The sequence below is a fragment of the Lactuca virosa genome, chromosome 3 (genome assembly GCF_052849685.1).
Source record: "Lactuca virosa cultivar CGN04683 chromosome 3, Lactuca_virosa_CGN04683_v6, whole genome shotgun sequence".
Lineage (NCBI taxonomy): Eukaryota > Viridiplantae > Streptophyta > Magnoliopsida > Asterales > Asteraceae > Lactuca > Lactuca virosa.
This window is the reverse complement of record NC_136428.1, coordinates 83657956-83683967: the sequence shown is the minus strand read 5'-3', so window position 1 is coordinate 83683967 and position 26012 is coordinate 83657956. Positions and strand designations below refer to the sequence as shown.

At 33.7% G+C, this 26012-nt stretch overlaps 1 protein-coding gene across 1 annotated transcript; it reads right to left on the bottom strand.

Annotated features, from left to right (window-relative positions):
• Positions 1–12726: 12726 nt before the first annotated feature.
• On the bottom strand, positions 12727–13521 carry LOC145166106 (MLP-like protein 31). Its single transcript, XM_079085041.1, has 2 exons — positions 13279–13521; positions 12727–13153 (listed from the first exon to the last, which is right to left on the bottom strand). Exons 1-2 carry the CDS (start codon positions 13463–13465, stop codon positions 12882–12884), a joined length of 459 nt encoding a protein of 152 aa, XP_078941167.1. The 5' UTR covers positions 13466–13521; the 3' UTR covers positions 12727–12881.
• Between the last annotated feature and the right edge of the window lie 12491 nt (positions 13522–26012).

Sequence of the window (26012 nt, the reverse complement as noted above, 5' to 3'; positions counted from 1 at the left end):
TGACATTCGTCTCTGTTACTGTTTTATTTTAATTACTTCAAACTTATATTTTCCACATTTCAGATCAGTATCTACATGATAATCTGTAAGATAACATGAATGTTTTTTCATGAATCCATTAAGATTAATTCAATTTCTCATAAGTTGAAAGCTTTACCATACATATAGTTGAAGTTCCAAGATTTTGATTTTTGTTCAAGTTCTTGTTTTCATACATTGCAACTGCAACAAGACTACAACCCTTCATTCATCTCTAGTTTCTTGAACTCTTGGTAACTTGAATTTGTTTCTTCATTCATCTCTAGTTTCTTTAATTTGTTTCATTCTTTTTGATTTAACACTTCATTTATGTGGACAGTGCAGGATCTTGACAAGGTTGAATTCTGAAAAGGTATCAAGTTTGTTTTTGTAGATGACTCAATGGTTGATATTGGTGAGATTCTAACTATATTGGAATGGAATCACGAATTCTAATTCTGTTGGAATCATAGAAGTTGATGCTTGAAGAACGGACCACAAAATTGAAACGGACCACATTATTCTTTTAGAATGTATTAGTCGTTGTTAGATTTTGATGTAATTCTTAACAATTGTTACCCGTATTCTATAAGAAATAATGTATTTTTTGTTTTTATTCTTCAATTGATTGTTCAAGGATTTGGTATTCCACAAGAAGTTTTTAAATTCATGATAAAGAAATAGGTTCAAGAATATTTTTATTATTTATGGTTCAAGAATATTTTTATTTTTGAATATACTCATAAACATATTCTGTCAGATTGTCCGAATTAAAAAAATTATAATATGTAAAATCGGATTTTTAAAATTAATAGAATCTATGATCCCTTAAAAAATGCAATTTTCCTTTATTAAATCTATATTAATTGACTAAATTACCCTTGTAATTAATTAAGATGATATTTTCAATTATATTTAATTCAATAATATATATTAATCACTTTCTTAAAATAAGTAAATTTGATTGGCCCACATTTCTGCATACAATAACCTACGCCTATATATATATATATATATATATATATATATATATATATATATATATATATAATGAAGATAAAGTTAAAAAATCATATGCTGTAATTATTTATAAGCTACAAGGACCAAATTTGGACTTTAAATACAATTTTAGGATCGATTTCTTACTCTAAACTCTTATCTCAATGCTACTAGACCAAGTTGCTTAATCCAGGGTTATAGATACACATACCCACCTGATCAAAATGTGATTGCAGAACGATCCAAAACATAGGAATCATTTAGTTAATTTTTATTCAAAGTGTCGGGTTTTTTGGACTGCACGCAAGTTGCACGATGAAAGTCCTGAACAAGATTTAGTTGTTTGGCCTGCTTTAATATCAGGGTATACCCAGAATAGTCTCATTTAAGAAGCGCTTTTGGCTTTTACAAAGATGCACATATTGGGTATTAGGTGTAATGAGCACATTCCCTAGTGTCCTCAAAGCTTGCTCCATGAAGAAGGATATCATTAGAGGGAAACACATACATGAAATTGTGGTGGTGACTGGTTTGAAAATGATGTTTGTGTTTCCAACACTAGTAAAGATTTGGATCTTGATTCATATAAAGTTCTAATATAGTCTCTATGTATATACCATAATTGCAGCCTCAACACAACTTTCATCATTCAACTTTGCTCCGAAGTCTGATGGAAATGTTGCGAACTCAAGCATTGGAGTAAAGGAATACACGGAGCCATAGGTAAGTTAAATACATTAATTTCATATTTCTGGTTTCCATTATTATTACTTTGAAAACTATTTTCTTCTTAATATGTCCTTTATACTTCAGGGTTATTACAAGTACTATCCTGTTACTGTACCTGTAAGGATGCCATCATGAAATCCATGTATGTTTTAAATATAGCTGCTTTATATATAATACATTTGTGATTTGACATAACTCTTAATGCAAATAATTGTATATTTGTGATTTTACTAATTTACCCCTATGTGTCTTTATATATTTTAAATGCTTTTTTTTTCTTTAGGTCGAGGCCCTTTTTATGGATCTACCAGATCGTTACATCCCAGAAAAGGTGCACAAAGTGTTTCACGTGATCTATATACCCCGAATTACATAAATACCCTTTAGTAATGACAAGAGTGGAAGTTAATGGTAACGATGAGAATGGTAATTTTAGTTTGAAATCATTGTTTTAGGGAGGCAATGTTGGCCATTTGCATAAGCTACTGAGTGTGGAATCAAGTTCACAGGTTTTGTAACTTTATTTATCACCATTTTTTTTACAATCTACATTGATATTTTTGTGGAGCAGAATTAATTAATTTTAATTTAGTACTTCTTCGAGCAAAGTTGATGCGATTGTTTCAATTTTGTTCGGTTCTATATGTTGGAGATCATCTATATGGCGATACTTTACGCTAAGAAAAGCAATAGGTATAACTCTTTTGATGGGTTTCGAGCAATACATCAATCCTATGGTATACATGCAAACCCTAATAGCTTTTGGATCTAGTTTTTCTAATGAACATGCAATTGATAATCCAAAGCCATAAACCCTAGATCTAATAAACTATAACTGAAATTAGGGTTTAGATCTTACCTTTGATTGTTATATAGCAATAACAATCAATCCTTGGCTTCAGAAAGCTTAGTGCCTCAAGTGTTGCACCTCTAATGCAGTTACAAACACCACTAAGCAACTTGGATGAAGAGGGAGGAGAGAGGAGGCACCAAATACGGCTGGAAACCCTAAAGGATTAGTTCACCACGTTTTTGGGGCATAGGGGGCCTTTATATACATGTAGGCTATTAGGGTTTTCAACTAGGAAACCCTAATCTGACTGCTTAAGCCCTAAGCAGCCCATGGACTCCTTTAACATATCCCTTGGACGAATTCCTTATGGGCTTCCCATATAATTCGTCCAACCTATATATTATTAGGTGATCCATAGCCCAATTGTAATTATCTTATAAATACAACTCCAGTCCCCTAAGTTTAATTAATCTCTTTTAGCCACAAAATTAAATCTTAATTAATTCTTGACTAATGTTAATTAAACAATATGATTTCTCCTTTAATATATTATTCTCATAATATATTAATAAATTATAATTAAACCTTTCTCTCCTTAATTCATCCTACATATTGCTATGGTGAAGGCAACCCAAAAGGACCATGCTCATAATCGGGTCAAGTACATACCAAAATAGTTATGGACTTAGACACTAATCCAACAGTCTCCTACTTGGATAAGTCTAATAACTATTTTGCATAACTTCAGAACCTGATCAGCAATCGTAGCTTTCAAAAGCCGCTGTCACCTCTGATCTTATCAGATACGCGTGTCCTTTAGATAAGGGATCATATATTCCTCCATTCTACAAGATATCGTATAGACATAACACATGAATTTTAATCATTCTCTGTATATTGTTTCCCGACTTCCGATTTATGACGACTGACAACAGACTACAATTGAACACATCAACTTAGTCCCGACTTGGCCAAGCGCTTAGGGTGTCATCACTAAATCATCGAGAGGCCCACAAATATCGCTTTTATCCCACTTTGGTAAAAGGAATGGATAAACTTCGACTCAAATGCTCGCTTGCATTTACTGATCGAATCACACACAATAATAAGTTTTATGACACCAAGTTACTGGTGCGTTTTCTTAGTATCAATGTGCAACCGACCAACAGATAACAACTCACACGTCTCGGTTTCAAGAATATACAATGTTATCGTCTCACAATTACTTATGATAAAAACCATGAAGTGATTCAAGTGAGCGTGGGTTTAATCCAATACTTTAATCTTATCAAAGCACTCATGAACTCTACAACAAACTTGTGCTATGTCTAAACACTTTAGACAATCTACAGACAAATTCATGACAGTCTTCCTTCATACCTACTTCCAACGTATGACCGACTGTGGAGGTTCGAATAACCCAGTTATTCTGGAAGTCAAAACATGCAAAGTGAAACGCAATAATAATATTAATCCTATATGGCCCCAAAACTTTTGAGCGTAAATAAAAACACTTTTATTTAAACACCATATTGATTACTCATTATTCATTGCTTACTGTTTCAGAAAATCAACTTATTACTCGAATTATAACCACAATTGTCCCATGCTCCAAGCATGCACACTTTGGTTTCCTATGGTCCATTCTTTGTGAAATAGATCAATTGAAAACTTTTCCAATGAAACTCATTTCACAATCCCCAATCCTTATTATTAGTATAAGAATACCAAATTCTTGCCACTTTTAGAATATGTCAGATTCTAACATTTTATGCAATGATTCTTTCGTAATGTCATAGCACAAAAGTCACCAAGACCCGACTAATGAAATTACAAGGTAGTCTATCGGAAATTGTTACAAGACAATTCCATAGACGTGAAGGCTCACATTCAAAGTATATTCCTTTGAACATCCTTCTCGCATAAAAGTTTCTAATCTAGACATATTTCTTAATATCCAACTCCCATTAATGGAAACATTTCCATATTTGCCATATGACAACTCATTCTTAATAGAATCTTATCTATTCATAATAATGTCAATATAGTCCATCCAGTACTATACTTCCAACTACTCACAAGCGACAAATCCTCAGTGAACCTCAGATCGTCCTTTGATAGTTGTTTAATTATTTTAGTCAAAACCGATTCTAGTCCCTTTTTCCCTCTTAATGCCCTAGGCATTTTGAAAATTTTAGAATGGTCAAATATTCTAGCATATGCAATCGATCCTATACTCGAAGCGTATTGGACATGATGCATAATGTCTCACATAAAGACGTGATACTTTATCATCCTTCTGCCATAATATTTTATGTGCCATGTTCCCACTATTCGAACTATGAAGAGGGATGCCGTAATCATAATCGAATATTGAGAATGCACTATGTATCCTTGACTAAATTTATTAACATTTCTCGATCTAAGCTTTAGAATTTTGAAACGAAGTATAATATTCTCTCCCTTAATTATAGCAAAACAACTTTTCAACCCTTGCAACTTTGCAAAGTGAATCTTTGTTTTCTATAATTAATATTTCTAAATTGCAATACTTACCATAATAATCATGCTCCCACTAACACGATGATTATTACAATACAAGCACAACACTTATGCTCCCACTAGCTTTGACATGTATTCAGAAAACAGCTGAACTTCTAGAAGACAATGCTTATTGAATTCCTTAAGTTCATATTTCTAACACTTGATGCTTGGTAATCCTTTATCTAAGCTTTTTAAGCTCATACATCTTTGCCTTAGATAGCTCACATGTGTGTCTAAACAATTCAGAATTTATGTTACTAAGTCCCAAATGTTCAGACCAATTGCCAAATCTCACAATTCGAACTATGAAAAGGGATGCTGTAATCATAATCGAATTTGAGAATACAATTTTCACAATTGCTATGTTCTTAAAATCTCTCTTAGTGAAAGCATTTCCTCACAATCATTTTCATGAAGGAGGGAAACCTTATGACACTTTGATTTTATGATGTATGTGTTCCTATCCATGCGAATTCGTTAAAACGAAAGTTTGCAACAAATCCAAAAACCATATGGACTGAACTTGTTCAATCTTGATTTCTTGCCTCATGGTAACACGAGTGCCCACCATGTCTTTCAAGCAACTCACCCCTACATATCAATGTACTTTCCATTGATCAAGGTGCTTTGTCTTTATGCATTCAAATGAGAACTCATAGAACTCACATACATATTTAGCTTAATTGGAATGACACAGAAACCTCAAGTCGTGCGCTAGTGATAATTAACTAGGTTTACTCTTGATTTGTTCTTGAAACTTTTCAAGACCATTAAGACTCCCACTGACTCCTTGACATATAAGATTCTCTTGTCAAGAAACATTTCTTGACAAACAAATATTCAAGAGTTAGTGTAGCCTTTTGTCAAGTTTAACACTTCACACAATTGGTCCTGGTTGGTCTTTGTCTTATCCAAGACATCGCAACTTACCAATTTCAAATGTGCAAGAATAAGAAAACTTTTCCAAATTCCACATTTGTCGAGTGTTATATACCTACTTAAGACTTGTCACTCATGTCAGAATCTTGACTCTAAGACTTGATATTGGAACGAAGTATGATTGACTTCTTGATTTAACTATTTCTACAATTCTCGATTCCTCTTCTTAGACATGCAATTGCACTAAGACTCACTTAGAGGATCAATTGAGATATGGTTCTTAATCATTAAGACTTATCATAAAACACAATAAAAGGTATTCTCCCTTCTTCTTAGAATAGAGAAACTTTTATCTTTCTGCCTACTTGATTCTTCTTATTCATTCTGCTATTGATTGAAACTCTTTCAATCAACTCATAATTATACTTAATCTTATAAGTATAACCATATTTACTAAACTTTAGTAAATCATGACAAATATTTTTATCACTCTTGTGGTGGACTTGATCAAAGCACAACCTAGTGTACTTGATCTCCCAGTCCTTCTCTTGACACTTTGTCAAAAATAGTCTAATTTCCAAATATGAAGTTTCTCATTCATCACACAACCTAGTTGTATGATTCCAAGTTTCTGTCCAATTGAAACTTGGGCGATGAGAATCTTCCTTTATTTGGCAAATTCTCGACATTTCCACAAATAACATAATTAAGAATCAAATCCATTATTGCTAACAGTAGAAATATTCAAACATCAATTTTTTTCATACATACCATTGCAAGGATAAATAAATAAGACAAAATCAAAATTTATTTTATTGCGGAAAAATTTGTCCTTACAATGCAATTCAACTGAAAAACTATGCTCTTACATATTTTTATCAATCTATCCTAACTCTAGAGTAACAACTCAAAAATCTGATCCTCGAGTCCATGCGATCGAAATCCATTTCTTGATGATCAGATTCAGCACGCTTCTTCCTTAAGCTTCCTTTCTTTTCTTCGATCCTGCAAAAACATCAAAATGTAATCTTATCACATACTGTATTAAGATCAAATAATAGGAACTTATAGAGTTAGTTAATAGATTTTACCTGAAGTAGAGCCATACGTCTTGACTCTCCCATCTCTTAGATCTCTCAGGTAAAGAGGGCAGCTTCGTCTCCAATGCCCCTTCTCTTGGCAGTAGAAGCAGATGAACTCTTTTGGAATGGCACAAGGAACTATCTCAGAATTTACCTTTTCTGGATTTCTAATGTCACCATTTTCAATGTCCATTGAAGTTTGGGAGTTTGATTTGCCAGACAAATTTGCTTGATCAGCACGCCAAATCATTTCCGATTCAGCACCTATAAGCAAATAGGTCAAATCAATGAGGGTCACGTCATGGTCCATCATATAGTACTCTCTAACGAACTCACTATATGATTAAGGAAGTGACTGAAAAACCCAGTCAACAGCCAACATTTCTGAGATATCGACACCCATCATCCTTAACCTATCAATGTGTGACTTCATCTCTAAGATGTGTGCACACATAGGTTTCCCATCTTCGTGTTTACTTGCCAAAAGGACTTGAGTGAGCTTGAACTTTTCAAGCCTTTGAACTTGTGGGTTAGGGAGAATAATTGGAGGAGGTGGAGGAAGTGAAGCATGACTCTCATTTCCTTGATCGTATCGTGGAATGTCATCTTCATTTGGAAAGCTTGTTCCAAGGGATTTGGGAAGACCATTGTTAGATTCAGACATCTACAAACCGGGAGAAAATTCAAGTTAGTTGATAAGAATCCTTGATGTAACACCCAAATGAAACATCAAGGCTAGGATCCAACACAATACTCTACAACCTAGAAGAGGGATGCCGTAATCTAGTTGCAGAATATTTGAAGGTAGGTAAATGACGATTTACCAATTTCCACCATGAAAAACGAAAAAGAAGTTTAAGTTTTAAATGAATTGAAACTCCTAGATCATTTGAGATTCATTGAACTTTTCAATGGCGTGTTTAATCTCGATCATGCCCTTCTATTTGTGACTGGGATGCCGAGGATCACAAATAAGGTGTGAATAACCATGCGAATCTACGTGGTGCACTCAATGCTACTACCACCTAATCAATGTGCCAGTTAACCACACACGCTCCATTGATCTATGATAAACATCGAGCCACCCTTCACTACCAATGTCAACCCCAAATTAGTGTGCCGGTTAACCACGCACGCTCTATTAACGTTTGACAAGGGTACGAAGTGTAATTCCATGGATTAGCATACAATTTTACATTTTGCCTAAAGTAACTATGATTTGGGAATTTGTAAAAGCATTTAGTTACTTTGTACTTCATTATACTTATAATGGAAGGTTTCGTCCTATCCTACCCGTTCGGCTAATGACCCTCCACTAGTCAAGAGTGCGGTGGGTAAGAGTGGATACCCATTCAATCGCCATTTTATAGGCAATTTCCTTAAACACCCCTTATAGACCAGCTTCGTGAATGAGGCCTACTAACGGTAAGACTGACTTTTTACTCATATATATATATATATATATATATATATATATATATATATATATATATATATATAATATTAGACTTTTAATGTTACATATATATAGGATAGGGTGTATTTTACACTTTTAAAATACTAGGTGGTTTTATTAACTTTCTCTTTTAATTAACTTAAGAAAACCATGAGGGTGTAATTTGAACTTTTCAAAATACTAGATTTTTAGAATCTAAATATTACATAATTAAACTATTAATCAAGATTTTAAATTCCAAAACTTGAAGGCAAGTTTTGAAACAATTCAAAACATTAGGGTTTAGAATTTAAATATTTCAAAATTAAACTTTTAATCAAAAAATTTAAATTCCAAAACTTGAGGGCAAGTTTTGAAACTTTTCAAAACATTAGGGTTTAACTATTTAAATTTCAAAAAACAAAACTTTAAAGTTCAGATTTAAACTATAAAACCTAAAGGGGAATATTGAAACTTTTTCACAAGATAATTCAAATCCAAATTACAAATAATCAATCTTTATCTAATTAAACAAAAGATTATCTAAATTTTGACAATTATCTTCTAGTTTGGCAAGGATAATCACCTAATATTGATAAAAATCGGATTTTATTAATAAAAAACATTTTAGGTAATTATCCACAGCCAAAACAGGTCAAAATCCGGAAATCAGCTCCATCTGACTCGCTAACTCGTCGAGTTCACTATGGACTCGGCGAGTTCAGCCATGGACTCGGCGAGTCCAGCCCCCAGAAACCAAAAAATTTCGATTTTAAGCTTGAATAATCAAATATAGCATCAAATACATCAAACAAACAGCCCTAGGCTCTGATACCACTGATGAGTTTCGATCAATACATCATTCCTATGGTGTACATGCAAACCCTAATAGCTTTTGGATCTAGTTTGTCTAATGAATATGCAATTGATAATCCAAAGCCATAAACCCTAGATCTAATAAACTATAACTGAAATTAGGGTTTAGATCTTACATTTGATTGTTATATAGCAATAACAATCAATCCTTGGCTTCAGAAAGCTTAGTGCCTCAAGTGTTGCACCTCTAATGGAGTCACAAACACCACTAAGCAACTTGGATGAAGAGGGAGAAGAGAGGAGGCACCAAAAACGGCTGGAAACCCTAAAGGATTAGTTCACCACGTTTTTGGGGCATAGGGGGCCTTTATATACATGTAGGCTATTATGGTTTTCAACTAGGAAACCCTAATCTGACTGCTTAAGCCCTAAGCAGCCCATGGACTCCTTTAACATATCCCTTGGACGAATTCCTTATGGGCTTCCCATAGAATTCGTCCAACCTATATATTATTAGGTGATCCATAGCCCAATTGTAATTATCTTATAAATACAATTCCAGTCCCCTAAGTTTAATTAATCTCTTTTAGCCACAAAATTAAATCTTAATTAATTCTTGACTAATATTAATTAAACAATATGATTTCTCCTTTAATATATTATTCTCATAATATATTAATAAATCATAATTAAACCTTTCTCTCCTTAATTCATCCTACATATTGTTATGGTGAAGGCAACCCAAAAGGACTATGCTCATAATCGGGTCAAGTACATACCAAAATAGTTATGGACTTAGACACTAATCCAACATCTTTATGCAAGAAATGACAATGTACTTTTATTGATTTGTTTATTATATAACATCCTACTTCTCAAACCAACAATTTTCTTAATGAATTAGAAATTGAACATACATTGCTATAATTGGGTAGAGTTTTTAACAATCATGTAATAGAAAGAAGTGTAAGTAGGATGATGTAATATACAAATTATGAAAGTATGTTGCTATTTCTTGTATAGCTATAATTGGTGAAAATGGTATTGTATTTTTCACACCCATCATTAAGATTGGTTCCATAATTTGATATGATGTATTAATATGTATATTTATGTGTTCCTTTTTATTTTGTAGAAGTTGAAAAGTTGAAAAGGAAATTGTCAAGCAAACTTGTTGAGGGGTATTTTAGATATTATACTAACAATTACTCATGGTTTTGTAGATTGCCGAGTGTGGATGTATGGTGGAGGCCAAACTTTGAAACTTTTTCTATCACAAAAAATATGTCGGTAATCTACTAGTGAGATATTCCGAGATTCCGTCGGTAATCCGTTAGTGAATTATTTCGTCGGTTGCAAACACATTCCGTCGGTAATCCGTTACAAAAAATAATTTCGTCAGTGATCCGTTACTAATTACCGACGGAAAAATCCTTCGCTAAAATTTGTTGTAGATATTAGAAATCTGTTACAAACAATTAGCAACAAGAATACACCGGTGGATTTTGGTCTGTTGCAATTCCTTCAGAGTATTAGTGACGGATTACCGATGGTTTTGGCCGTCGGTAATGCTCTTTTTCGTAGTAATGTGATTAATTTGTTAGAATGATAACTCTTCGTAAAAATTGTGGCCATAACCAACAAAAAAAATATTAAGATTTTTCCCAATTACACGTATAAAATTTAGAACTTTTATAATATTAATCTTATTTTTAATACAAAACCTTCTTCTAAACCCGATGTGGGCTATTATTATTGTGTGGAAGTATTAAAGAAGTGTTTTGAACAGTGTTCGACGTAGGGTTGGCAAATCATGCTATCGTTTCGTGTTTCTGTCTGACACGACACGACACGACAAGGTTTTATGTGACACGAACACGACACAATGTCGTGTTTTTTCTAACTAACACGAAAACGAACGAATTAAAAAAACGACAAACACGATACGACACGACAAATATAACATTTACTAAAACCTAGTTTATTTAGTGAATACTTTATCAAATATAACACGAAAAACACGAAAAACACGATAAAGAACTACTAAATCGTGTCAATTTCGTGTCGAATTTTGAACACGAACACGACACGACACGACATCGTGTTTTTTACTGTTAACACGAATACGACACGAACACGAATTCAAATTTCAGTTTCGTCCCAATTTCGTTTCGTTTCGTGTATTTTTGTCGTGTCGTGTCATAAATTGCCACCCTAGTTCGACGGTCTAGAAAGACTTCTTTGATGTACAAAAATGGTCCCTAAGTGACATAAAATTGCATGATTGGTCCGTAATTTTGATATTTTCTTAAAGAAGTCCCTACATTTGATTTCTATTTCAGACCTGATCCCGCTTCACAAACGCAGTTTCAGGCATTCTGTTGGATCCTCAATTCTGCACATGAGGGTATATTAGATATACAGTACAATGCCAAAAGTCCCAACCCACGAACCACTATTGAAAACGAAAGCCCCTAACAACTGATGTCAAAAACCGAGCGAATTGAAGAAGCATTGATGTTGAACCGTAAATAAACACATTAACAATGGTCAAAAAAATTGACCAAATTTATAGTCAACAACAAATTATTATGTTTTACTTTTAATACATGCATCCTTGCACCCGAAATCCACCATAGTGAGGAATACGTGACCTGTTGATGGACCTCAATCCGATACGTGTGATTGGCTCCTTTCTCTAGAATCTTGACCCTACACCTTTCGTTTACACATCCTCTGTTGGTTCAGCCCCACAAAACACACACAATCACACACACTTAGACTCACATAATGTAGATTTTGAGTTTTACAACCTGAGCGCTCTTCATGGATCTCACAATTTACATTAAATAAGAAAGAAACAAACTTGATCCTAAAGAAAAGAGAAAAGGTACCTAACCTACTGCTACATGAACTTCCTAAAATCCAGGAAGAACAAGCCCATGACTTGTGACCCGGTAAACTCTAATAAAACTTGTAAAATAAAAGAATAAATGTGTTTGTTACAATATGCTAAACTATTGTAAACCCGTGAACTGATCCGGGTGATCCGCGAACAAACCGATTAACCCAACATCCTCGGGGTCAAATCGGTATTTTTGTTCGCCATAAGAGAATTTCGGATTTGTAAAGTTTCTTGTTCTGGTGAGGAATGATTTGAATTGATTCATTGATTTTCAAGTAAATAATCCAATCCAGAAATTAACGTTCATCAGTGTCATGAAGTTTCTCTCTGGTAAGCGACACTATATATATTAAATCGGTTTTTGTTTCATGGGAATCCACGGGTTATAGTGGTTACACATTACTTAAACCATTCCAAAGTCTTAAACTTATAGAAAATTTGGTTTTAGTTTCAAAATCAAGCAAAAGATGAAACAATTCCCGCAAAAGTAATTGAAATACACCATAGTTTACAATACAAATACATATCTTCACAAGTAGTAAATATTATTTATTATCATGATTCATGAATATACCGGCGACATTTATTTATTGGACAATCACTTCCCTTTAATCAATTTATTGTTACCAAGCAATTAAAGTGGATGTCGGCGATATTTATTTATTGAATATATGGGCGAGATCATGGTTGCTTGAGAAAATGAGCATCCATATTTCCGGCAATTCCACAAAGCAAGTCCAGATACGATGTTGGATCCGGTATACTTGCATTCGCCTTCTCGAACTCTATAGTCCAGATAACAAACTTCTTATCGCCCACATCTTTGGTCGTAAGGGTGTTGATAAAGGAATTATACACCTTCAAGATATCTCCTTCAATCAGTTTGAACGAAATTTTGGGTAGTTCATCATCAACTTCTTCAATGATTTCTTTCCCAGTTTCCTTTTTTCCATCTACGGAAAAACCATAATTAAGTAGTTTGTACATACATGCATAGATATATGTGTTTGTAGTAGTGGTATAGATCTAACATTGAACAAGTTTTTATGTTGAATATTAGCACAAATGAGTAGTTTACCATGGTAGTAGTGCCACTCAACGACAGATCCAGGAACACCCCATTCACCAGACACCAGATGGCAAGCTTCAACCTTAGCAGGGTCGACGACTGACGAGTCATGTGGCCTGTGCTTGTAGAGTTCAAAGACCTGGTGACAATGACATTTGACTTCAACTTCACGTGATATCTTTCCTTTTATAGCCATCTCTTTTTCTTGCGAGGTAGCTAGATAGTTGTCTACTAATGGTGGTACTTGAACAAGTGAGGCATGAGGCACTTATATATGGATCATGGATATTGCGCGTGTTTTTCTTCATGTACCAGTGATTGTATGCTTGTACATCTTCAAGCTTTACATGACGTCGAAAATTTAATAAAGATTTGTATACCACTTCCAATGTGAGACCAATACGAAAAGATTGCTATACCATTACTGTGCGTTATTTATTTATCATAGTACTATTGGTACACATGGTGCCAGTGTGCGATCTCACCGGACCTCCAACCATAAGGGGTCTCGGATTAAGAATTTTCTTTAATATTATATTACTAAAAAAGGTAGAAGAAAATAATAATAATATGTTAATTAAAATATAATTGCATGTTACAAATCTCATTTATATTATTAACAATAAAAATTATGTTTGTTAAAATAGTGGACTTTTTTTGTTTTTACCGATAAGAAATTTCCTTAATTATATTTTACAAAAAAAGGTATGGGTTTTAATTTAATTTTTGCATATGGCCTCCAATATCTCAAGGTCAGGCGTGTTGGTACAAATCACTATTATAATAATGGCACGTATTTAAGTATAAGGACCGGACGAAAGAATGTTTCCTAAAGAAAGACTAGATAATTTGAAGCTGTTAATTTCTTTCCTGCTCGTAATGTGTCTCGATGCCAAAGTTTCCTGAACCAACTGAAACAAGGCCTAACTAAGAAAAGAGAACAAGAAAAGCAAAAGTGATTCCTAATACAAGAGTAAAAATAGGAATAAGCATCCAAACCCCTTTACGCACTCCGTAACAAGAAATAATATATTATGTTAAAGACAGTCCTTCGCGTAAGTTGAACAATATTAATTAGACCTTTCAAAACAAAAGGTTGTGATGGTTGCTATGAGAAATTTGTATAAATCATGAAAAAAACAAGATTCAAGGAAAGTATAATTAGACTTAGCAAATGTACCGTGTCGTGTTGAGTTCCTGTCAGGTTAAAACTTAAGCAGGTTGAGAAATCTTGATTTTAATCCAACTCGATTCATTATCGTGTCATGTCGTTTTAACACGTTTATTTTCGTGTCGGCTTAGCTGGTTTAGGGTGTAAACCTTGTAAACAGTGGCAGAATACTTAACGGCCAGGAGAGGGCCGAGCTGTTTTTGGAGCTAGTTTTTCAAAGGAGGCTACAAAGGTTTTGATTGCTTAATTCGACTTAAGAAAAAGGTATGTGATTCTATTCATGATTTTGATATCATAGGATTTATGGTTTTTGTTTATTTAGTGTGTTGCTATTAATAGTGAAAAGATATAGATCCATTTTAGGTTGCATATACCGTTAATAGTTAAATGAAATTCCGCATATACAATTGAATTGTAACCTAAAAAACTCAATAGTGGAATCAGAGCCATGTTTTTTAATTGATAGTGAATAGTAGATGAAACCTTAAAAAAAACATTTGCAGAGCGCGGTGTGCCTAGGCACGACACGTCTTTCGAAAGTTCGTTTGTATCCATATATGCTTGTCTAATTTGATTAGTAAGTTAATTATTAGTCATTATCTGTAATTTTACCTAATAAAAACAAAACCAAATAATACGAGATAATTTTGAAACACTAATTCGAATTTTGAGAAATTAAATAAGGAAACAAATATTTAATTATAAGATAATTAAATGGAATTATCCTTAATGGATTTTGATATAATATTTAATTAACGGTTTAATTAAAAGATAATTATAAAATCCATAATTAGTTTAAAAGATTAATTAATTAATTGTTAATTCAGATATTTAAATTTAAACATTGTGTTTTGAAAAGTTTTAAAATATACCTTATACATATATATAATATTATATTACTATATGTATCATTAAAAGTCAGTCGAATATCTAGTATACCTCATTCACGAAGTCATATTATAGGAGAGTTATAAGAAAACAACTTATAAAATGTCTGTTGAATTGGTGTCCTTTTCACCCACCGCTTCTTTGTATGGTGGAGGGTCGTTAGCCGAACGGATTTGATAGGACATAATCGTATTAAAAGTATAATGTATAAAGTACTAGAACCTTTTATAAAAGTCCACTCTAGTTACTTTTAGAAAAATGTGAAATTATATGTTAATCCATGAAAACACACATCATTTCTTTGTGAGTCATTAGTGGAACATGCTTTGTTCACCGACACACTAATGTAGGACTATAAAGACGAAATTATGGCACATAGTTGAATTTATGGGTGTTGATGGTGCGTATGTGATTAACTGACACATCAATGTGAAATCATAACTGACCTCGAGCATGTCACGCGGGTTTGCATGTTTATTCACATCTTGTTTGTGATCATCAGCATCCCAGTTACATATTGAAGAGCATAATCTAAGATTTAACATGTCATTGAATAGTTAAATGAATCTCAAATGATCTACGAATTTGATATTATATTGAAATTGGTAAAATGCTTTACCTACCTAAAATAATTTCGCAATTAGATTATGACACCCCTCTTCATAATTTCTAATTGTATTTATGGACCCTAGACTTGAATATTAATTTGGCTTAAAATATTAAGGATTAAATCAACTAAAAAAATCTTATCTCTTGTTTAAGATGTCTGGAAATGGTGATATTCCTCTTCCTCCTCCTCCTCCAAGCACTCATAACTTCATTCTCTTGTCTATCGTCTCAAAGGACAATCTCACTGGCCCAAACTACATGGATTGGTTGCGCAATTTGAAGATGACGTTGAAATTTGAGAACAAGGATTATGTTCTCGAGAATCCAATCCTAGAAATTAACAAAGAATCTGCTACTCCTAAGCTCCAAAAGACATATGAGGACTATTGGCCCTTTGACATGAACTTGGCTCTTTCGAAGATGTTTTTCAAGAAATCAAGACAAGAACATTATGAAGTCGTCAATTCCCTTATGGGGTGCAAATTGAAAGATGGGGGAATTTGTGTGTGCTTATGTGCAAAAAATGCAGAGACACCTGGAAAGATTGGAGAAGCTCAATGACATGCTGCTCAACTCCTTGCCTAGTAGTTATGATTAGTTCATCTTGACCTATCATTTGAATAACACTGAGACAACATTGATTGAGCTTCACAATCTATTGCAAACATCTGAAGCAATAATAAAGAAGTGTCATTCCAACAGTATTAAAAATACCCAAATCATGGCGATTCAACAAGGAAAAGACAAGAAGAGAAATGACCCTTCCCAACCCAAGTGGAAAGGGAAATCACATATTAAAGAGACCAATGGGTCAATGTGACATCCCGATTTTCACGGCCAGAAAAGACCGATTTTGTTTATGCTTTATAAAAATCAGAGTACCTCTTTTAGTGAAAATGTTGCGGAATTTGTTCCCAGTAAAACATGATAAATACGTTATCACAACATTTCCGAAGAAATGTATTTTTATTCATTTTAAAACATTTGGGATGTCATCGTCAATACAGAAACATAAGCATAAACAGAACTTACATTCATTTACACTAGTGATCTACATCTCTTTAATCTCTCAGTGTAATGTAACTTCGTATCGACACCTGTGATACAAATAAGCTTGAGTGGGTCAGGTTGGGAAACCTGGTGAGTACACAGGGATTTCAATCCCACAATGTTATATCATATATATAATTTAGAACTCACAAAATATACAATTTCACCATATATATATATATATATATATATATATATATATATATATATATATATATATATATATATATATATATATAAGCAACTCTTACCCCACCCCGTTAATCCTTACAACGAGACTATCCATACTCTCGGACCTTAAATTTTACCTGTCACTTAACCCATACTCTCAGATCTAATTCATGCTCTCGGATCAATAATTGTGCCCATTCCATACTTTCGGATTTAGGACAAGTGTCTATATGTAAATCCATTCTCCCGGATAAACGACGAATGACTATGTCCTATCCATACTCTCGGACTAAGGACGACTGACTATGTATTCATCCATACTCCCGGACTAAGGATAACTGACTATGTCTTAATCCATACTCCCAGACTAAGGACAACTGACTATGTCTTAATCCATACTCCCAGATTAATGACAGTTGACTATGTCCAATCCATACTCTCGGACTAGGGACAATGACTATGTCTAATCCATGCTCCCGAATCAATGACATATACTAAAGTTCTATTCTCTGAGTATAACTCACTCATACTCGTAAGAAAATACTACCCAATATTCCTCATAATTAATTTAGGTTTACTCTTTATCGTAAATCATCATATATAATCAGGTATGTTCTTTAACACGTATTTCAGGCAACATTAATTAACTCGCACATAAACATATAATTAATACTTCAATCAATACTTGTATTAAAATCATGTTCATGAAAGGGACTATGCACTCACTTGTTAAAGTGATGTTTCCAAACTCGGACAACGCTTCGCTTCTTAACAATATAATTTCCTTCGATGAAACCTAGTATTATTACCACTAGATTTTAGTCTAATATTACCGTGACTAATTATTAGTCTTAGCATTATTATTATTATATAAGCGTTTAAACAATATTTTCCAACCACTATGTACAGACATGAGCCAGACATAAAACACCGGAGGGCAGGACCATTTTGGCATATAGCACTTCTGAAATCCAACAATCCTATGCGGCCCTTTAAACCAGATTCCCCGTACCGCGAGTAGTTAAAAAGATATTATAACGACACTTATATAATAGCCCAAATATTTATTATAATTTCATAATAACAATACTAATTTTAAATATAAACTGTATTTAAAATAGGGTAAGCATAACTTACTTACAAGGGGGTTTTAGCTAGGAGCCGAGCTCTGCAGAGGCAGAACTTCGTCGCTGAATCTTTCTAAGAAAGATTCGTGCAACGCTTCAGCGCTCACCTTACTATACTAAAACTACAGAAAGAGAAGTCGAATCACGAGGGACCGAAATGCTCGGGGGATAAGAAGAGAAAGACTCTTGAATCAAGAGAATGCTGCAAGAAATATGAGAGCCCAAGCCTCTTATTTATAGTAATTTAATTTACAAAAACTACCCTCCATAATTACTTAATGACCTTATAGTTATATAAAAGACTAAACACCCCTTCATAATACTATTTTAAATAGATTTAACGATATTTGTATTAAACTAATGTCGAAAGTACTCAACACTAGTCTTATAATAACCGCATCGTCGATACCTTTCTAATGATATATACATTTGTATATATATGTGTACGTAAATATATGATTTATACTTTATTTTAATACGTAAATATGCTATTATAATTTGTAAATCGTTCATACGAACTCCATTTTTGACGTTGTTTATATCCACACGTTGGTATTTACGAGTACTACAACTTTCATTTAGACGCTGTCAGCTAATTCTCATTCTATCTCAGATTTACAAAACTGTATCGAATTTATCGCGCTCGAAGAATAGGGACCAAGTTTCGTCCATATCTTTAACATACGAGCTCTACTCTCGACATTCTTTATATCCACGCATAGGTAAAAACAAGATCTAAAACATTCATTTAGACTCCGTCGGCTAATTCTCGACCGATCTTAAATTTAACAGTAGGAGGAGATTATATTGTTAAATGTCCGCGTAAAATTCATAACTTCTACATACGGACTCCGTTTTCGTCTGTCTTTTTACCGTTGAGTTCCTATTAATGAGATATTCAACTCTAATTTAGGTCGCGTAGGCCAAAAACCGCTCGAACTAAAATTCGAGTTTCGGGCCGTGCACTGCTATGCCAAATCTTAGAAAATTCATAACTTCCTCATACGAAGTAAGATTTGGGCGTTCTTTTTTTGTATATTCTCGGTTTAACGTATACTACAAATTTTGTTTAGATCACCAAGGCTAAATATTCTTCTACCGTAAATTCACTATTTACGTCTCCCGGTGCCGTGCCGGTTTTGCCGTAAAACTTCGACGGGCCATAGCTTCTTCGTTATAACTCGGATTTCGGCGTTCTTTATATGTACGAAACCCTTGTAACATATACTACAACTTGGTTAAGATTAATCCTTCTAAATAATCTTCCATCAAAAACTCATTTTTGATGCTCATCGTCTCTAAATTGACTAGCCCGGATCTGCGGGCGTTACAGTCAAAGGGAAAGCCCAACTTTGATATTCCTACTGTTGTCTATCTGAAAGAAGTCGTGTGCTTTCATTGTGTCCAGAAAGGCCATTTTATAAAAATCCATCCCAAGTACCTACAAGAAGTGAGAGAAGCTAAGGGCAAGGTGTTTGGCTCTTCATCTAGTATATACTCTATCCAAATCAATAACACCTATATTTTAAATTCTTGGGTCCTTGATACGGGATATGGTTTCCACATTTGTTCTGATTTACAGGAACTAAAGGAAAGTGAAGAGGTCGAGCATGAGAAGCGGAACCTGATCATGGGGAATAGACGAAAGTTGTTTATTACCAAGATTGAGACTTATGAGCTTATGCTTGATAGTGTTAAGGTTGAGTTAAACAACTGTTTCTATTCGTCAAAAATGACAAGAAACATAATTTCATTTCATGTTTTATTTAGACAAGGACATCGTTATAGTTTTTATAATAATGACAGTATCATTTAATTTTTTCATAATGGTGCATTTATTTTCAAAGCGTATCCATGTGATATTGTGTATGAAACTATTATGTGTGTGAATGAACTTGGCAATAATGTTTATAGTATTGATTCTTCTAATAGTTTAGACAAGGCGTGCTTATGGCATTGTCGTCTTGGGTACATCAACAAGACGCGCATCACCCAAATCCAAAAGGATGGAGTGTTGGAATCGTTTGACTTAAAATCAGACGATGAATGTAAATCTTGTTTGTTGGGAAAGATGACTAAATCACCTTTCACTGGTACTTGTAAAAGAGGTGAAGATTTGTTAGACCTCATCCATACTTATGTATGTGGTCCTTTCAGATACTTCACAAGGGATGAAAATTAATACTACATGACGTTTACTGATAATTATAGTACATATGGATATATCTACTTAATCAAGCATAAATTGGAAACTTTTGAAAAGTTCAAAGAGTTTAAGCAAAAAGTAGAGAATTAGTTGCGCAATAAGATAAAGATGCTTCGATATGATAGAGGTCGAGAGTATCTTAGTATCGAGTTCAATGACTATCTAAAGGAATGTCGAATTGTTTCACAATTGACAACTCCTAGGACACCACAACTTAATGGTGTGGTTGAGAGGCATAATTGAACCTTTTGTTCCATGATGAGTTGAGATTCGCTCCCTATATCGTTTTGGGGATATGCTTTAGAAATAACAGCCCATATTCTAAATCTTGGTCCTACCAAGAAGTTTGCCAAAACTATCACACCCCCAAAACGAGACGGCAAAAACGTTCGGGGGCGGAGGACATCATGTACAGTATCACAACAATTGTATAATAGTAATCAAAGCAACATAACCATTGTATTAATAATAGTTTTTACATTGTATTCGAGTCACATATGATTGATTCCAAAAGTAAATAACAAAACAAAGACTTGAAGCTACTATGCTCAGTCTTCTCGAAACCTGTGCGTGTACCTGTTTACTAGTTTCCTGAGAATACAAGCGATTTTGAAAGTGTATCAACATTTAAGTTGGTGAGTTCATAAGCATTTTGTTTTAGAAAGTATGTACTTTGTTCCTTAAAAACCTTAGTGTGTTCCTCTAGAAAATCCTATACTTTCTGATGTAATGAAATTTAAGTAATATGACCCATACTAGTTCTTTCTACGAGTACTTAGTGAATATAAGTTATATATAATCCAGATCGAACATACAGTCGATTGTGTGGTTCTGCCCTAAACCCATAACCAAACAAGGAACAAGAAATGAGGCAGAAATCACACATTCCACTGCCTGTCGGATCTTTATTGTATATAACCCTAACGTATCCACTAGGTAATTACAGAGTTAACAGTAAAGGTCCTTTTGGAAATGTGAGTGTGTTCTTTCAGAAAATCCAATATTTTCTTAGTAAAATAAGATGTAGCCTTTAGGCCTTAATACCAAATGTATACATGTTAATGTACTCTGAAATAGTATACTTGTAGTTTTATTATTTATTAAAACTATATAGATATATGTTTTCCCCAGAAATATATGTTATGTGTTAGAAAGTAGTGTACTGTTCTTGTATATAATGACTTGACCCATACATGTTTCCCCCTATGATTACTTAGTGTATAAAAGTCATATATAACCATAATCGAATAGGTAGTAGACTGTGTGACTCTGCTTTAATCCCACAACCAAACAAGGAACAGGAAGTAAAGCGGACTTCACCCATCCTACTAACAATCGAATATTATTTATATATAACTCTAACGTATAAACTAAGGAATCATAGAATTAGCATTAAAGGTCCTTTCTAAAATGTAAGTTCATAGTGCTAGATAAGTAGTGTAGTGTAGTTCTATTATTATTATTATTATAAAACCCTTTGAAGCTATGTATTTCCCGTAAACTAAACTTTTTAGTTGATACTATTGTGAGTTTCTCATAACCATGCTAAAATGACTAGTGACCTGCACGATGTTCTTCGGGCATCGAAATGTTATGACATTTGTGACCCCAGAACTTCCATTCCAACTGTAGCTAACAGTCAGGGCGCGGGATTGTCAGTCCCCGTATAGATCTATACACAAATTCACGCCTTCCCTCCAAGAGACTCTGGTTATAATTTATAGGTCTTTAACTTGTACCATAATGGGTACAACAAAGTAGTGCCTCACAACCCTGTATTAACTAATTTACGTATAGTGTACTAGTGTTCTCTTGTACTTGAAAATGTATGTATTACCTTGTCGTAGTGTACTCATAGTGTACAATAATTAAATAATTATTTTAGTATGATATCCTTGACTTAGTAGAATAATGTAAGTGTTCCCTAAACTATACCTATTATAGTTTACATATATGTTCTGTATACAAAGAAAATCTTAGAATTTAACAGTTTGAATAACACAATAAAATATTTGAAAAAAGATACCCTTTTGTCGACATGTTACAAAGGAGTTTAAAGTTTTAGTTAAGCAAGTTTTATACTCATATATTTAGAAAAAAAGGAGGTATAAAATAATTGAAGTAGTTTGAAACAATTTAAAATAGTTTGAATCAGTTGAAATAACTTGGCATGGTTCGAAATCGTTTGAAATCATTTAAATGTTAAAACAAGATTTCTTGTGTTTTACTTGTATTCCCCCCCCCCCCCCTAAAAACATTGAAAAATAGTGAAAACGTAGGGGTATGAACTTACCTCGAATGTGTGTGCTCGGTTGAGCCGCGAAGTGCTAACGATGATCCTCGGATTAGAATATGTGAAAATAGCCGTATCCTAATAATATTTATAAACAATATCGTATTTATATTACCGTAATAATAATTTAAAGTGTTAGAAAACACTAAATTATGTAAGAAATACTTACAAAAACAATTGTTAAAATTGATTGAAGTGTTCTTGGGTGTTCTTGGTGGAAACTTGAATATTTGAAGATTGTTCTTGGTGTTCTTGGTGAAAATATGGAGATCTGGGAAAAATTCTTAGGAATATATGGGGTTTAGGGTTGATACTTGAGAGCAAATTGAGAGGGATTTCGGTGCACAAAATGAGAAATAAGTGTTGGGGTACAAAGTTATTCATGATTGACTTTGTAAATGTTTGACTTTTGTAAAACCCACTTGCATGTGGTGCATTAGCCTTTAGACCCATGTGTTAGTGAGAGTGAGAGAGAGAGAGACATGTAAACACCTTTATATAAGGTGGGTTTAGTCCACTTGTAGAGGTGTGCTTGAGAGATGTAAAAGTGAGTGTGTAAGTGTGTGTTATTTATGTAGTCTAGATCTAGATCCTTTTTGTGTAACACCATACATAATCAATACATCTCTTGAACACCCAAATCACCATGTTCATTGTGCAATCTTTAATTCCACATGCCAAACCATGTTCTTTAGTCACTACAATTGGTATCAGAGCAGGTCTTCAAGATCAAGGTGATTTTTGAAGAACGATTCTCAGTTTGGCAACTTTTGTCACAATTGGAGCAATTTTTGGTGAGTCTCTTTCTATGATCTCTCTTAATCTCATTGAATCGTGCGTTGCGTTCTTGATTTTTGATCGTTTGACTCGTTGGATCAATTTTTTTTTGAAAAACCCCATTGTGTGATCTAATAAATTTTTTTTTGATCAAGCCAACCAAAAACAAAATCAATTTTACTGTTCATCAGATTGAATTTCAAGCCCAAAGACAAATTCAAAAGTAAATCAATTTCATTTATTCAAAGATCCAGTCCATTATTCGTTGTTACTGTTCATCTATGGATCCCAAAATGCCATTGAATCTGATTCGAATAATTGAGCCCAAAAAGTGGATCATATACTGTTCATGAAATAATTTTTTATCCAGATTTTCGATCCAATTTCTTTAAAACAAAAGTCCAAAAGTCTACTTTAATCAGATAAATGATTCGTCGTTTCATGACTCTTAATTTCGTGCATAGATGGGTTGTACGCAACTGATGTTCTTGACTCTCGCTTCAATCAATGAGTTTTTGAGTTTCATTGTTCATTACCGATTTTGGTTGATCACTCTCTTCGTTCTAAAGATCAGATTTAGTTTTACCAATTTTGATCGGTCTATTGATTCTTAGATTCGATTTCAAATGAATGGGATATGATGAAATCGAGTTTGATCAAACAAAAATTTGAAAAACATCAAATTGTGTCTTTGATTTTGATGAAATCCATCAAGAACAATCAGTTATCCTCTGATTGATTTGAAAATCGATAATAGATTTGTAGATTTGTGTATGTTGATTGTTCATTTGAAAAGTCAAAGCTTCATAAAAAGTCAAAATCGATTTTTATTCATCGATGTTAGAAAGAGATCACGATCTGAAAAACACGATAATCACGATCTGTAAATCGATATTGGATATCGTATGTTTGAAGCATTGATTTGGAACGAAGTGTAATATACAAATATCGATTCTCGACACTATTTGGGTTTAATATCAAGAAGATAGTCAATTGGTTAATACCGAGTCTTGAAATCGAAGGACTGGTTGAAATGGTCGATGGTTAATAGTTTGGAAAACGGAATGGATTAAAGAGTCGCTATTGATGATGTAGCTTCGAAGATCTGTGATTTGGAAATCAATATTTCAATGATTGTGGGTTTGAACTAAAAAGCGAAGGGTGATTGATGATTTGGGTTGATCACTGAAATACAAAGGACGGAGTTTTTGGGTTAATTGTTTTGAAAGACGAACAAGAACTGTAAGGAACGAAGACTGTAAGAACGAAAATTTGATTTTGGGTTGATAGTTGAATGTACGAAGTGAAGAACTATGATTCAGAGGTTGGATGAATGGCTAAGAGGTTACTGTTCATAAGTGAGGCTTCGTATGCTTCGTGTTCGTTAGATTGAAAAAGAAAAATTCGCTAATATGGTGCAGTGAAGTTTCATACGAAGAGGAGAGAGAAAATGGGCAGTTGAATTTCATTCGAAGGATTGGGTTATTATTAACGAAGGGTAGTTGTTTGCGTACGAAGGGAAGAAGGAAAAGGGAATTTTCGAATATAGTCCCTCAAGTTTTGACTGTTTGACAAATGGAAAAACCCTTCGTATGAATGATCAAAGTTTCGTATGATTTGATCAAAAAGCAAAAATTTTCGAATTCAGCCCCTGAACCTTCGAATATTTGGCACTTTGACAATTAACTGAAGTTTCGAATGTTTGACACTTTTCACCCAATTTCGAAAATTGTTTGAAGCTTCGTATGGTTGGGGTATTCTTCGTATGATTGAGAAACAAAAGTGCAGAATTTTCGAAAATAGTCCCTGAGGCTTCGAATGTTTGGCAGTTCGTACCCAAATTCGAAAAAGGACTGTTTTTGCTGAAAATTGAAAAAAATGCATTTTAGGCCCCTGTAGTTTGTGCAAATTGACGCTTTCTACCTAGCTTTGGAAAAGGGGGAGAGTTTTGCATATTTTGCTGTTTTGGGCGTACTGGGTCACTGCAGAATTTTGAAATTGACAATTTCTACCCATTTTTGAGAAATTTTGTCAAAGGCGATCCGTGAACGAAGCTAAAAATTGAATATTTTTTTTTGGATTTTCCGGATTGAAGCACAAAGTTTATGCCACATGTTAAGGGGGAGTTTTGACACGAAAAATTCCGAATAGAGCATGTTCTCTTTCCTTGAAGGTTTTATAATCAATTTTCGATTATAAAAAGCGGGAGAAATTTATATGGAAATTCGAACTTGAATTTTTCATATTACGCGGATTTGAAGACCGAAGTGATCTTGAAGTTTTGAAGCTTACGAAATAATGCAATTGGATGTTCGGAAGTGATGTATTCGAAATGGGTTTGATTTTATTGAAGATTTTTGGGATGTGTTTTTATGCTCAACGTTTGGGTGATCGATTTGGAGTTTGAGAAGCTCGTGATCATTCGTTGATGCTCGATTTGTATGGTCTCAC

Coding starts and splice junctions, on each gene's coding strand:
- LOC145166106 (XM_079085041.1), bottom strand. CDS start 13,465: ATGGCTATAAAAGGAAAGATATCACGTGAAGTTGAAGTCAAATGTCAT. Junction 13,154..13,278: donor TGAGTGGCACTACTACCATG/GTAAACTACTCA, acceptor GTTTTTCCGTAG/ATGGAAAAAAGGAAACTGGG.